General features: G+C 56.5%; 1 protein-coding gene across 1 annotated transcript in view; it reads right to left on the reverse strand.

Annotated features, from left to right (window-relative positions):
- Window positions 1-4,887: 4,887 nt before the first annotated feature.
- MLXIP (MLX interacting protein) overlaps window positions 4,888-14,998 on the reverse strand; it is a 52,487-nt gene continuing 42,376 nt past the window's right edge. The window contains exons 8-17 of the mRNA XM_069497223.1: window positions 14,757-14,848; window positions 13,121-13,772; window positions 12,528-12,649; window positions 12,216-12,396; window positions 10,670-10,794; window positions 9,951-10,052; window positions 9,715-9,842; window positions 9,341-9,464; window positions 7,466-7,595; window positions 4,888-6,855 (exon numbers count right to left, since the gene is read on the reverse strand). Of these exons, the coding sequence (XP_069353324.1) occupies window positions 6,734-6,855; window positions 7,466-7,595; window positions 9,341-9,464; window positions 9,715-9,842; window positions 9,951-10,052; window positions 10,670-10,794; window positions 12,216-12,396; window positions 12,528-12,649; window positions 13,121-13,772; window positions 14,757-14,848 (1,778 nt within the window). The 3' untranslated portion in view covers window positions 4,888-6,733. The remainder of the gene's footprint in view (window positions 6,856-7,465; window positions 7,596-9,340; window positions 9,465-9,714; window positions 9,843-9,950; window positions 10,053-10,669; window positions 10,795-12,215; window positions 12,397-12,527; window positions 12,650-13,120; window positions 13,773-14,756; window positions 14,849-14,998) is intronic.

Below are 14,998 nucleotides of genomic sequence, written 5' to 3' on the forward strand. Positions count from 1 at the left end.
CTGCATTTGCGCTTGGCAACTGGAGGGCAGAGAGGACATTCCCAAGACAGAAGCGACCTGTTAGCTGCCTTGGACCCAGGAAGCCTTGTTGCCTTGGAAATGAATTTGGTTTCTTCCTCTATAAAATGGGAATAGCCACATCAGTAACTGGAGAATTGTTCAGAGGCGTATATGTCCCTGCAGTGGCCCAATGCTAGACACTGAGCAGGGCCCAGTACACCCCTGAGTGGGACCCTCCTGTGCTCCGGCCTCACTCCCCCCAGAAACACCACTCCAGCCCTGGGTGCTGCAATTGCTACTCCCTCTCCAACCTATCCCAGTGCACCTTCTTCTCCAAACTGTGCCCTCACCATCATTGTTTAGAGACAGGGTCTTGCTCTGTTGCCCAGGCTGGAATGCAGTAGTATAATCGTAAGCTCACTGTGATCCTCAAACTCCTAGGCTTTAACGATCCTCCCGCCTCAGCCTCCCAAGCCGCTGGGAATGTAAGTGCTCACCACCTATAATTAGCCTGGCTAATTTTTACAATTTTTTTGTGGTGATGGGGTCTCACTATGTTGCTCAGACAGGCCTGTAACTCTTGGCTTCCAACAATCCTCCTGTCTCAGCCTCCCAAAGTGCTGGGATTATAGGCGTGAACCACCGCACCCGGGCTGCCCTTATCATATCTGGTGATTCCATACAAACATGGAGCCAGGCTCAAAACATTAAAAAGAACAAAACAGACTCCTGTTGCTCAGCTCAATGGGAACCAAGTTCTTCTAGCCCAAAGCAGTCGGTGAACCACTCACCTCTCTCCACGGCCCCTGTTCTCCTGGCCCAGCGTCTTCCTTTGTGTCATACTTTTTTTCCCTTAGGGGAGGCCGGAGGTTGGTCAGAAGAGAGCCTGTGTACTAACCCACTGCGCTGTGAGTCGAGACGTCCCGATCTGGGCAGCTGTTGGGAGAAACAAGCCGGCAGCACGTGCGCAGCTGGCTCTTCTCATTGGGTCACCCCGTCCAGGCACAAGGAGCCAGCCGCAAGGGTGAGGGGCACAGGAAAACGGTGTGGAAGAGAAAAGCTTCTAAATTAAACAGAGATGATCAAAACTTTCTCAGCACCTGAACAAAGGGACATCTCTACTCTTCGACTTTCTAATATTTCCCGTCTATGGTATCGGGTCAAGAGTTAACAGCATCCAGGGGCCACCAGCACGGCTTGAAACCCCCTCAGAGCGGGGCCAGTGTTGGCCATACTGATGACTACACTTTCTAAGCTCAGAGCTCCATGGGGTACCGAACACTCCGACATACACGATTTTGTGTGAACCTAGAGTGTGCAGGGCCCGTGCACAGACTGTACAAGCATCAGTGAACTCTGTCCGTCTGGGCAGGGCCTGGACCAGCGGCCTGGTGAGCTCACCGCCGCACCTGCCATGCTGGGTGTTTGCCATCAGCCTTTTGAGCGCAGGCCTCTCTTCAGGACCACGGCCTTTCCAGACACACCACCAGAATCCCCCTCCCGCCTTGGGCCTCTTCCCCACCCCTGCCTCCATCCCAGGCAGAACCACACCCCCAGGCAAGACCCAGCTGCCCACGAGGGCCCGGCTCTGCTCTGACCTCTTCCACAGCTCGTCAGGGTAGCATTTAAGGCCACACATTACAGGCTTTTCGAAAAAATAAGGTTTCTTTATTGTCTTGGCTGCAAATATAGTTTTAAAAATGCATTGTAGTGTTGGATACAGCTGGTGGGAACGTGCTCGAGAGCAGAGTGTCAGGGGGCTGTGCTCAGGGTGACGCAGGCCAGACCAGACTCTTCTCTGGGTCTGTTTCTCCGACCATGGGTGTGACTGTCTCTTCAAAGGAGCCCTGACACAATCCCCAAAGCTTACAACAGGGAAAAAAAAAAAAGCCATTTACATAAGAAACTGAAACCTAGAAAAGGAACAGAACATGGTGTTTCAGCTGTGGCGGTACAAAATCAGCAAAGGAACCCGTTTTCCCTTCACAGCATGTGAGAAAGACTCAGCTGGAGAAACAGCAGGGGTGTCATGGGCAGGCTGGGCCCAGCTCCTGGCGAGGAACATTCTGGAGCGGGTCTGGCTGAGCCTTTCCAGCCTAAAATAATTGCAAGATGTCAACGCTACGGAAATGGTAACACTTCAGGGTCTCCCAACCTTCCACAATCTCAGCTCTCAAGATCTCTGTTAGGAAAACCAGAAGAGAATTCTTCAAAAGAGCTACACCCAGGGTCCAGATCGCAGAATCGAAAGTTTGGGAGATGGAGGTGGATTTTGCTACATAATTGGAAAGGAATTTCACAGAAATAAAATTCCGTGGAGTAAACACACACACACACACACACACACACACGCAGGCTTGTGCACGCGCGAGCACACACACAAGTCAACATTCATCGTGAAAAGTTCCCTTTTCTTTTTTGAAGGTTGATTTTCTCGAGCCCGGACAGTCACATGGTGAGCCAGGAAGGCCCAGTCCGCAGAATGAAAAGCCAGGGGTTGATCTGTCCTCAACCACCATCAAGGTCGGCCCTAGCGGAGGCACGGGGGTGGGGGTACCCTAACAGCTTTTTCCAAGCTTCCCACGTGCCCCAAGGTGCCCCTCAGATCACAAAAACGCCTGGAGGTGACCATGGTCAAGGTGTCTACTACATGGCACAAACAAAGTTGAGATTCAAAGCTCTTTAATTTCCTGGCTGGGCGAGGTGGCTCACACCGACAATCCCAGCACTTTGGGAGGCCAAGGCAGGAGAATTGCTTGAGGCCAGGGGTCTGAGACCACCCTGGGCCAATAGCGAGACCCCAGCCCTACAAAAAATGTTTTTAAAATCATCCAGGTGTGGTGGCACAAGCCTGTAGTCCCTGCCACCCAGGAAGCTGAAGCAGAAAGATCTCTGGAGCCCGAGAGCCCGAGATTACAGTGAGCTATGATCTCATCACTTCACTGCAGTCTGAGGGACAGAGGGAGATCCTGCCTCTAAAAAAATTTTTAACTAAAAAAAAAAAAAAGCTATTCACCCTCCAACCTCACTGTCCTCTCTCTGCTTACGTATCCAGACGTGGTAAAACCCTCCATGACAATACAAGGTGTCGAGCGCACTGAGCCACCAACCACAGCTCCCACTGTGCCACGGCCCGTCAGCCCAGCGCCCTCCACCGACCCTCTTCCCCGGGAAACTGCCAAGAAAGCACTTTGCAGAGGGAGGTTCCACCAGGCGGCGGGGGTTCATCTGCGGCTGGGAAGCAGGGTGTGTAGGGAAAGCCACTCCTCCCACCTGAGAGAGAGAGAGAGAGAGGCCGGACCCACACCCAGGCTGCTTGTCAGGAGGCCCCAGGCAGATGGGACAAAGACCAGGGAGGAGCCAGGTGATGACAGGGAGGCAGGGGGACAGCCGAGGGCAGGAAGAGGTGACAAGAGGGGTCTCCCAACCTGCCCACGTCAGCGCCAGGGAGAGAAAAGAGCTGGGCCAGGGCCCACAGCTCCCCAACACCCACACCCAGGGGTCTGCCGCCCAGGGCGGAAACAGCTCCGCTCCCGCGAGTTCTGAGAATGCAAGGTCTTGTCCAGCAGGCAGCAGAAGCCTGCTATCTTCAAAACAACAACATATCTGCAAACCTAGGACACACCTGGGGGGCCAGTCGGGGCCTCAGAGGAAGGGGCCTTGCCAGCCACACACACCAGCTCCCCCTCTGTGCAGGAGACCCTGACCCGAGCCCAGGCTGCTGGCGTAGGTCCAGCCAGGGCTGTGCACACAGAAGGTGATTCGAGCCCTCCCTGGCAATGACAGGGACAGAGGTGTCATGTACCACTTCACCTGGGGAAGGACTGGGAGTTTGGCACCACCTGGGGTTTTGGGTGCTGTGTCCTCTAAGAGTCCAAGTTTTCATCTCAGCCACAGAAGAGAAACCTTCAGAACTGACTTCTAGAAAAGAGAGTGGTGGCAGGTCCCGAAGGCAGGAAATAGGAGAGTCCGGTCACAAGAGCACGAGGTCTGGCTGACCGCTGACCCCTCCTACAGTGGCTCTGGGACCTCAGGCAATGCCAGGGACCCTGCTGCCCTCCAGCCTCTTCCCACTGAGAGCTAGTTAGTGCTTCCTGCTGGAAGGCAGCCAGCCGCCCTGGGGGCAATAGCAGGTGTGTAAGCGCAGGTCTCAGAAAGCCCCCTGGGGGCACCCAGCCTGCCTGATGTCTCCCACTCATCACGAAAGCACAGCAGAGGACAGAGGCCTTCACAGAAACACTCTGGGGGATTTATATGCCAGCAGGCCTTGTTTTGTCTTTTCAGATTGATTTTCTTATTCTCCAAAGCGCCAGCATTTTGAAGTTTCTTTTACGGGAAGGGGGACAGGAAAGGGGTGAAAAGGAGTGTAAACAAAGCGCAGCCCCGAGGTCAGCGCCCACTGGAGGCAACCAGCAAAGTGGCTTCGGCTGTCCCCTCACCCAGCCCAGGAGTCCAGGACAGAGGTCAAGGCCAGGCCCCTCTGGCCACATCACCAGGCAAGATTCCAAAACAAGAAAACTCCTGGGACAAGAAACAATCTTGTCTGCAGCAAAGATACGGCACTGTGGCCCTACGGCCATGGTAATCGTGAGCACCAAGAAGTGAATTTACAGAAATATCTCGAAACAAAGATATGCATACAGTTAGCAGTCTGCCAGACTGTTAACAGACAATAACAGGCGCACGCGTACGTATGTATGTACGTACATACATACCTACACACACACACATACACACACACCCCCTTCAAGTCTCCTACAACCTAACAGCCTTCAATATTTGACAAAACAGAATCAAGAACATTAATTCAGCAAAGGGGAGAGGTAGGCCAAAGGAGCAACAGGCCAATTTTATATCCCACGGAGTTTAAAAAAAAAAAAAAAAAAATTACTCCCCAGCAGGGGGTGGAGAGAAAACTGTTGGTTTAGTTAGGAGAGACCTTGGCTCGCTTGGCCAACCACCAGTGACGTGCGTGTTTTGCAAAGGCACAGGAGTCGGAAAGGGCTGGGCTCACGGCTAGCAACATTCAGTTTTTTTCCTTTTTTCCTTCCGACCTTAGTGGAATTCTTACCACGGTGGCCCTTGCCTTTGGAAAGGGGACTCCATGTTTATCCTGGGGGTGAAGGATGGATGCGATTACCATTCCCAGTGGGAATTCCGAGGACCAGCCCAGCCTGGTCTTGGGAGCCGGAAAGCCTGTAAACATGTCTTGGGGTGGCGGAGGTGCCCCAGGATGCTCTAGCAAAGGGCTGCAGCACAAACAGGGGAGCAGGCTGCTGGTCGGTGACCCACAGCAGAGGCGGTGGCACGGCCAGGGGCAGGGAGACCCCATCTCTGTCCTCCATCAACTGAGGCTGAGGCGGAGCTGGCTGCTCCTCGGAGCCCCAGTTCTGCGGCCTCGAGGAGCCAGAGAGCGCCCCTGACTGATCTGAACTTCAGGGGCCGCCTGTGCCCCTCCCCTCATGCTCCCAGCTCACGCCAAAGCCCTCCCCAGCCTGCGGGGGTCGGGGAGGCAGCGGGGAGGACAGAGGTGGAATGGAAGCCTTACAACGTGTTCTTCCGCGAGGAGGGACCTGAGTGTTGCAAGGCCCTGCCCGGCAGCCGCGTGCAGAGGCAGCCAGAGACAAGGGCGGGCACTGAGACTGTGGCCGGACCTGCGCAGGCTCCGGCTCTTCACTGTCCGGTCTGGGGGACGCCCGGAAACAGCTCCGAGGGCCGATCCTCAGAGTTTTGCGTCCACGTTCAGTTTCTTCCTCCAAACACAAGACGGGACAGACTTTGAGGGTGGTGACATCTTTGGTCTGAGAAGTGTCCTGGTTTGGGGCTCCCAGCGGAACGTCAGACAAGAGGCAGCGGCTGACAGGCAGGAACGTGGAGTGTGACCTCTGAATGCCAGAGCTGAAGGGTTAACTGCTCCCACCGGACACACCTGGCTTGTCTGTGCTGCAGCTCAGAAGCAAGCGGAGAATAATGGCAGAAGGGCCATGGCGGTGAGGTGACACCCGAGAAGGCCCTGGGCGAGTCCCCGTGGATCCTGCAACGCCAGGTGGAAGGGACACAGGACAGATGAAACACCACTGGGAGGGTTTCCAAGCCAGAGCAGCAGCTTTGCGTCGCGTGTGCTTCCGTTCCCGTCCCGCGTGCGTCCACACACACCGTCCGCCCGTGTTTTGGGGGGGTCTCTGGAGAAGGCACTTCCCCCCAGCAGCCTGAACACAAGCCCAAATCCACTCAAAGGGCCAGGCGCTGCCAGAGTGGGGGGAGAAGAAGGACGCCTTCCAACTGCCCTGGGCAGGCCGGACAGCAGCACAGGGCACTGGCCAGAGGAGCAGAGTGGACGGGACGTGGCGGAGGGACAAGTCCACGCATCTCAGACAGGAGCAGGCTTTGTCTCCCTCAACCCCCTCACTGGCACCAGACCCTGACAGGCCACCAGCAGGACAGGACGAGCACAGCCGCATTTCCCTTTTGTCCGGGCTGCCCGAAGGCAGGGAGGTTGGTGACTGAGGTCACTGAGTGCGAGTTCACAGCAAGGGGGTCCCGAAGACGGGCTATTGCTGTCGGCAGGCCCCAAGCCTGCCTCAGACCTGAGCGGCGTCCTGACCCGCGCGGGCCGGCAGAGGTGGAGGGAGGCCCTGAGGCTGAGCGTCAGGAAGGGCTGGGGGCGCAGCCTCCTCTCCACGGGCGGAAGGGTCTCCATGGCATCTCATGCGGCCACATGCCAGCTAAGCGGTTAAGACTCTCCCGATCTCTTGCCGATTCTGGTGACAGCCTGTGACGCCTGCTCCGGCAGCTGGGACGGGTCTGTCAGGATGGAGGTGGTGGTGCTCAGCTGCCGAAGGGTGTTCAGCACCACTGGAAGACAGAGGGGCAGTAAGACACAGCGGGGACACAGACCCACAACACACAATGTCCCTGGCTGCATACCCACAGCCCTATGTGGCGATTCTCGGGCACCAGTGGTAGCCACAGGCTCAACTGGAGGAAAGAACACCAGGAAGGCCCCACACTGCGGCCTGGGCACTCGTGTCTCTGCCTCCAGTTAGAGTTCCACATCCCAGCAGGAGCTATAAATAGGTGAAGGATTCTAAGCTGTTCCTGCTGCCACAGGGTTTGCTCCAGCTGATTTACTACTAAGCTCCTATAACCCGAATACGTAGGATTAGCTTTCTAGTTATAAGAAGTAAACAAGAAAATACACCTGGAAGCACCTGATACAGGGCCTAGCAAGTAGTAGGTGCTTAAGAAATGTAAGGTGGATTTGTTGGAACAGACATGCTGCTGGCAAGGGGCCCGGGGCCCTGCTCCCCGCAGTGCGTCCCTGGTGTCACGCTCATGTCCCCAGCACTGTCTGGCTGCTTGCTGGCAGTGCAGTCTGGACCTTCTCAAGCACAACCTCCAGCCCAGGGCCTTCCTCCCTCCAGGACCAGCACGAAGCCCACGGCCCCGGCACCGCCCCACTCACTTGGCCTGAGGACAGGCAGGGAGCAGCGCTGGTCCAGCCAGGACAGCGCAGTCCGGTGCAGTTCCTCCAGGCTGCTGGTGGACACCATCCCCTTGAACGACTCAAACAGCGGCTTGACGATGATGCTGAACTGCAGCGCTTGGGTTAAAGGAAAGGCAGGTGTGGAGGGGGCAAGGGGACCCCCAAACTGAGGTGGGCCAGGTTTCCTATCGATTTCCCTGGAGACTGGCCAACGATCGCCCAGAGAATTGATAACAGGGGGACAGAGTGAGACAGCAAGACCTCCAGGCACAGTGCGTCCTCCACTTGACCAAAACCTTTTGAGCTAACCGTCACTGGACAGCAGCTCATGACCACGGAGCGGGCAGCGGCAGGGACACGGAAGTTTCCTTAGTCTGGAACAGGTCCCAGCACAGTGATGCGAACACAGTGGTTCTTTTTTTTTTTTTTTTTGACAGAGTCTTGCTCTGTTGCCCGGGCTAGAGTGCTGTGGCATCAGCCTAGCTCACTGCAACCTCAAACTCCTGGACTCAGGCGATCCTCCTGCCTCAGCCTCCCGAGTAGCTGGGACTACAGGCATGCGCCACCATGCCCGGCTTATTTTTTCTATATGTATTTTTAGTTGTCCAGCTAATTTCTATTTTTTTTTTTTTTTTTTTAAGTAGAGACGGGGTCTCACTCTTGCTCAGGCTGGTCTTGAACTCCTGAGCTCAAACGATATGCCCACCTCGGCCTCCCAGAGTGCTGGGATTACAGGCGTGAGCCACCGCGCCCGGCCAACACAGTCGTTCTTAATGCTTATCGGCAAGCGGAGGCACGAACAGATCGAAAGGCAGAAGCTGCCTGGGTGCCGTGTACCTTTTGTGCTGAACGTAAACATGCCATCTCCCTGCAGCTGTACGGGTCTCCAGGCCTATCTTAGGAAACAAGCTCAGGGAGGCACCAGGTGCATTTTTTTGGGTTTTGGTCCAGGTGATGCCCACAGCGCCCCCCTCCACCTCACGGTGAGGAACGCACAACTTTACCAAAGCAACTCTGACTCATCCCAGATGCCACCCAGCCCTGCTAACGACAGGATCAGGACCAGGGCAACAGTAAACAGCAAAGCAAAGCAGGGGACTAGAGCCGGTGCCTGTCATCTCTTCATTTGAAAATTGTCCCTTAAAGCACACAGGCACCCTCCCTGTCCCACTGCAGCGGCAGGGATCCTCTCCCCTGCGTGACTGTCTCTGTCAGACCCAGGTCCCATGCTGCGGCCAACCCGCCACGTGTGCTGCTTACTCAGGCAGAACAGAGGCAGGGTGGGGGGCGGGCGGGCAGGAGCCACCCCCTACACTGCCGTGCTGCCACTGGAAGGCCCAGTGCAGCACTCAGGTGGACATGCTTCGTTACGGCGTTCCAGGCCATAGGGCACAAATGCAGAGCAGAGTCTGAAGGAAGTGGGTTCAAATCCCACTCTGCCACCACTGCTCAGTGGTTCTGTGAGCCCTGGCTCCCGTCTGTCACAGTGGGGGTGGCACTCACCCTCCGTGTCACTACGTGGACTGAGCTGGCTACCAGGCTACAGCAGATCCCACTCCTTCCCCCTTGTAGCTTGTGCAGGTGGCTCTAGCACTGTCCTTATTTCCCAAGGACCCAGAGAGCAATGCCCACCACTCTGCCTCCCCAGCCCTTCCTTCAAAGTACCCCAAAGCCCCAGCCCACACTGCCCCAGGACAGACCACTCTCTCCTGAGACAGACACTAGCACTTTCTGTCGTGACGAACTCAGTGACAGCCAATTAAAGAGAATCTTCCTGAAGGAACTAGAGCGTCACCATCTGCTGTTTCCGTGCATTGGCTGGGGGTAGGAAGAGCAACAGAACTCAAAAGATACAATCCAGAACTTCCAATTCTGCAGGGTCCGGCTTTTCACGTATTCGTCAAACATGTCTCTCATGTGATCAAACTGGCGCCGGGTGACAGGGACTCCTGTGGCAGGGAGCAGCTGCTGGCAGGAGCTGAAACAACAGGAGGAATCAAGGGAAGCTTTGGAGCAGCCGGTAGCAGATCAGGACCCTGGGACACGAGCTGCCAGGGCCGGCCCAGTGCTGGGCCACAGCCAGAGAGAAGAGAGGTCTGGGGAAGGAGGAGGATGACAGAAAGCTAAACTCTGTGACAAAGAGGCATCTGTCAGTGACGAGGCCACAGGGTCCCCCTACCTCGGTAACATGGGACCGTGTGAGACGCGGCACCCACCCAGAGCCTTACATGATGGTGGCGTTGAGCTCCTCGATCTCCTCCCGCAGCCGCCGGGCCTCCTCCTGCATCTGGCTCCGCTCCTGCTGCAGCTTGGTGATGTACTCCACCGTCTTCTGCAGCGTGATGGCGTGACTGGTCTGCAGGACGACAGGTGGCTGGAGGCGGCAGCAACGTGGCCAATGGGCCCCACCCAGTGCCGCCCAATGCACCTGCCCCGCCCGGCCCGGCGCTCTCAGGCCACCCACCAGCTTGGAGCTGTTGGAGATCAAACTGTTCAGAGTGTCGAAGCCCATCTTGATGTTGAAGCGCCTCTTCTGTTCCGCTGAAATGTGCTTCATCTGCCGGTTCTGTTGGGGAACCGACTGGTCACTGAGACACATGGGCACTGCCATGGGGTCACATCACCTGTCCCTCCTCATCTCCCAAGCTGATGCTTTGTGGCTAGGGGCAGATTAGGACCCTGGGGCACCTGACAGGCCAGGGATAAAGGGCTACGTGGGAGGAGGGGACAACAAAAAGCTACTGGCTCCAGTGAGGACAGGGCAGGCAACACTAGAAAGTCATTGTTGCAGAATAGGACACAGCCAAGGCTGGGGACGGCCATCAATGCAGCACTTCCCAACCAACCTCAACCTCACCTCTGCCAACCCCACCCTCCCAGCTGCCACCTCCCCTTACAAGTGATGGGCGCAGAGCTGTACTGCTCGGGGGATTCAGTGTGGGCTCCTGGGCTTGGGGTCCACCCTCCCCACAGGGCTGGTTAGTGGGAAGGGGAGGAAGGAGCCCATTTAACCTCAAGGTTAAAGCAGCAGACCAAAGGCTTCTGACAAGAACCAGGCTGGAGCACCACCGGCCGGATCTATGACTCTATTTTCCAGACACATGCTCCCCAAAGGTTCCCTGATGTCCCCCCTGCCCTCCTCCACCTTCCAAGGAAATCGAGGCCCAAGAGGACACGTGATACCTTCAATGCAGCCATGTTTTTGGGGTCTGCAGATTTCCCTGAGCAGTTGTTCTGGGGAGACTGAGGACTGGGGCTCTGTTCTGACGCACATGGAGAGGCCTGCCCTGAGCTGGGGCAGTCCCGGCCTGAGAACAGAGACAGCCTGAGAAGGGCACTTGGCAAAGCAGCAGCAGGGCCACCCCACACCACCTCAAGGCAATCCCTACAGACAAAGGAACCCCCAAGACTTGGAAAGCCATCTGTAACCTTCCACAGCCATCCCACAACAAACGCCAGAGAAATCTTTGCCAACCACTGGGCCCAGCAAGGCCTGAGCCAGAGAGCGGCGGGGACGTGGCAGAGTTCAGAGGGAAGGGCCGACTGCTGACTGGGACCCTGGGAGCCACCTCAAGGCAGCCAGGGGGTTCTACAGGGCTCGTAGGGTGCTCGTTCTCACTCTGTGTGCTGAGGACACAGCTGTCTGTCTCATTTTTGTTCTTTAAACTGTACACACATTTTTCTTATACCTTTATCTTACCCACTCCGTGACATTTGTTAACTAAAAACAACACCCCCTTTGACCCACACAGAACATAACAGAGAAGCCCTGTGACCTCCAGGGGCCCCTGTTCTAGTCAATGGTGCCTGTTTAGGAGACATCTCCTGGGTGGACTCTGGAACCTTCTCAGCCTGTCTCACTTTACCAAAAATGCCTCAACTCCCTGTGCTCTCTACTGGACTGTTTTTCCCCAAACTGCCCCGTCAGGCCGCACAGCAGGGCTCTCGGTTCCCGCGTGGACTCTGCCCATTCCCTAGACTGTTTCGTGACTCTTCCAGTCTTTCTCTTTCCAGACTGAAGAGCTCTTATTCTCCAAAACCTGTCCTAGGACAAGTTCCTCTACTGTCCATCACTCCGTCAGAGATCCCTCCTCACTCATGTCTTCCTGAGGTCGGGGAGACAACTGTCTGCACAGAGACCCAGGGACAGCTATGCCGTGGCTGTACTTCAGAAAGGAGGACATTTCTGCCTCCATCCCTGTTGTGGCGTCTGAAAGGAAGGAGCCGAGGTCCCGTCTGCACCCTCCTACCGGCCCCACAGCTGCAGGCAAGCACTCGGCCCTGACCTATCAGCTCTTCGATGTCCCTGGGCAAAATCAGTCCTGCCCTGACTGCCTCGTGGGAGGCCCCGGCGTGGAGAAGGCTCACAGCTCTGCAGGGCTCTCAGAGCTGTCGGGGGCGACCACACCGGCGCCAAGACCAGGCTGGGTGGCTTCTGTGGCCACAGCGACCCCCATGCTAATGATTCCTGGAAATGGAACACAAGGACTGCTCGATGCCTTCTCTGGGGACTGGCAGCACCAAGCCAGGACTTTCTGGGAGGTCAGGAGTGGCCTCCTATCGAGTATTTTCCCAGCCTGTGCCATCAGCAGGCCTACGAGACCTCGCCGTGTGTCCTGCAGGCCCTGGCTCCATTCTGGGGAGCCCTGTGGGCGGCCTCCCCAACCCATGGCAGCCCACTCATTTCCCTCATGGTGTCACGACCATTCTGCCCTCAGTGAACACTCACTGGGCCCTGCGACAGGGACCTGAGGACTGCCCCCATGCAGTGGGACCTGCTCGCCCTTCACCAGGGAGTCTTGTACTGTGCTTGGAGAAAAGAGCCGGGAGACGGAGCCAGGCTGGCCGCTCGTGCTGTGGCCGAGGTCTGTCACCAGGATGCTGCTGTGGAACTCCGTCACTCCAGGAGCCTGTGGTGACACGGGAGAGAGGTCATCCCCAACCACGGATAAGAAGCAGCAGAGGAGGAGACCAGCTACATCAGGGGAGTGTGGCTCTGGGGTGACAAGGACACTGCAAGTCTGCCCAGGACCCTCCTCACCCTGGCGATGGCAGCAGGCGCGATGACCACGTTGGACTGGGACACAGTAGAAGCCAACATCCCTTCTCTCTTCAGAGGGCCTGACGTCATGATCACTGCTTGTGGCTGGCCTGAGAAGGCAGCTGCCGGGACACAGAGAAGGTGAGGCTGAGGCCCCGGGCCACAGGCCTGGTCTCGACCCCGCAGAGGCCGTGGCTATTACTGAACGGGGCTGGCCACGCCGCAGACGCAGGGCTCCTCAGGAGTGGCACCCACCCTCTGCCAAGAGACATCTTATTCTTTGCTAAGGGGACAGAAAACAAAACCATCAGGATACCTAACACTATTTTTGCAACTTCTCCTTGAGGAAGACATACCACACACCAGGACCAGGTGTTTTTAAACTGTGGTTTGAGGTTAACTTTAAAAAAAGATATAGAAAATAGATGAGATCACACAAATACAGTATATCTCGACGCTTGTTTCATCTAGGTGTGTGCGCCTGCCTATGTGCCCCAGAGGGGATGGGTGGTCACAAGTTTGAAGTCTTCTGGGACAGGGAATATTTCTCCAGAGGAGGAAGAGCCCAGGCTGGCCCCCTTCCCCTGACTCACCTGGGGCGAGGCAAGCGTTCTTCAACACCAAGGACACAGGCTCTGGTTTGGGAGCAGGCACTATTTTGGGGGGCTGCTTGGGCCTCCCTCCAGTCACTGATACAGGTTTGGGGGGCACAAAAGTTAACCGAGGCTGGGGAGGCCCAACAGTTGGAGGCCGGGTGACAGGAGACAGCGCCAAGCTACAGGGGGCCGTGGACGGGGCAGGGTGATGGGTCGTGATCACGAGGCCCTGACTCTGGCTGAAGGTGGCAGAGGCGTCGTGGGTGAGGGTGGCAGAGGCTGTGTGCGTGATGACGGAGGGTGACTTGCTGACTCCTGCAAACTTCTGTGGCTGAAGGAAGGCAGGTGGAGCCAGGGGGCTCAGGGGAGTGGCAGGAGGAGGAACCAATGGCAGCGCTGGGGACACAGGTGCCGGGGCAGGGCTGGGGGACAGCAAGGGCATGGTGAAAACCGGGAGGAAGGGCTGCGGGACGGTCAGCGGCGGCTCTGAGGGGCCGAAATCTGTGGGCTGGATAAAGGGGTCCCCAGTCTGGGAAGTGCGTTCACAGGCCTGCCCATCAGCAGGGTCCAGGGAGGGGGCCGTGGGGGGCACGATGAGGCTGTCAGGGAGGCTCACGGTGGGGAGAGTGGTGGTCGGCAGGATGCTCTCCTGAGAAAGGAAAAGAGAAGCCAGGAAGCCACACTGGGCTGAGACAATTCGCCTTCACTGTCCAATACCACACACTGCAAAGCCCAGTGACCCACGCCGGCACCTGGACAGAGGGACAAAGCCGATGTCTCCCATGCCCATTACTGCTGATGCGGGGAGACGCAGCTCCCTAGGCATCTGCAGGGGTTCTGCTTCCGTTGGGAACTAAATGATAACACAGAGCTCAGACAAAGCAACTGCCTCCACACCACTGGACAGCAGCCTGGGAATATCCTGTTTCTAGAATCCAGCAGAGGTCCCCCCAAAGTCTCTGCCATCTTCTGTTACAGGGCAGAGGCAGCCTGGATCGCAGCTGCTCAGGGTTCCCCCAGGGCAGTTTCATGTATCAACTTGCAGCCAGGCCTCCTCTTCCCAAATGGGAAAAGCTACAAGCAAACAATTGTCCAGATCTCAGTCTCCATAGAAGAAATTCTTCCCAGAGCCAAATTGAAGAAGGTGCCAGGTTACCAGTATCTAACTAGATACGGGCACCTGTCTGAGAGCTCCACAGGGGTGAAGAACTGAGCCCTGTTCAGCTCTGTAGCCCCAGCACCTATACCTGTAATCAACTTTTTTGTAAAGTAAAAAGCGAAAGAACTACACAGAACTTATTTTTATTAATGATCCATGTCGTGCCTCTTTGACTAGCTAGTCCTGTCTTAACTGATCAGAATGGAGCCAGCTGCACACAGATTACCTGGAGCCCCAGGCAGGAGCACCCGCCTCCTGGCAGTGTCCTGTCTCAGGGGTGTCTCAGGATGCTTTCGGAGAGGGCTGAACTAGCACCTCTGCACATTACCCGTGTGCCCAGCGCTGCTCTAGCAATGCCCAGCATTCTGCATGCGATGCACGGTCACACACCAGCCTTGCTCTGGCCGTAGGGTTTTGATGACCAGCCCTGTGCCTGATGGCGCCTCCCCCACCCCTACCCCCAGCGTCCTCTACCTGTGCAGGTGGGCTGTTGGGGTCTGGTACAGATGCTGAGGCAGGTGCAGGCAGCATGGAGTTAAAAATGGAGCGGCTGGAGGAAAAGAGGTCTGAAAAACAATACCAGGGGTCCTTGGAGTGCCACATGCCCTGGAATTAAGACCCAAACAAACTGAGCACAGAACCCCACATCAGCCAGAGGGATGCTATGGCCAAAGGGCATTCCCCTCAGAGATAAGCTTTTTCTGTGGAAAGAGCCC

Source organism: Eulemur rufifrons, chromosome 21, assembly GCF_041146395.1.
Source record: "Eulemur rufifrons isolate Redbay chromosome 21, OSU_ERuf_1, whole genome shotgun sequence".
Classification (NCBI taxonomy): Eukaryota; Metazoa; Chordata; class Mammalia; order Primates; family Lemuridae; genus Eulemur; species Eulemur rufifrons.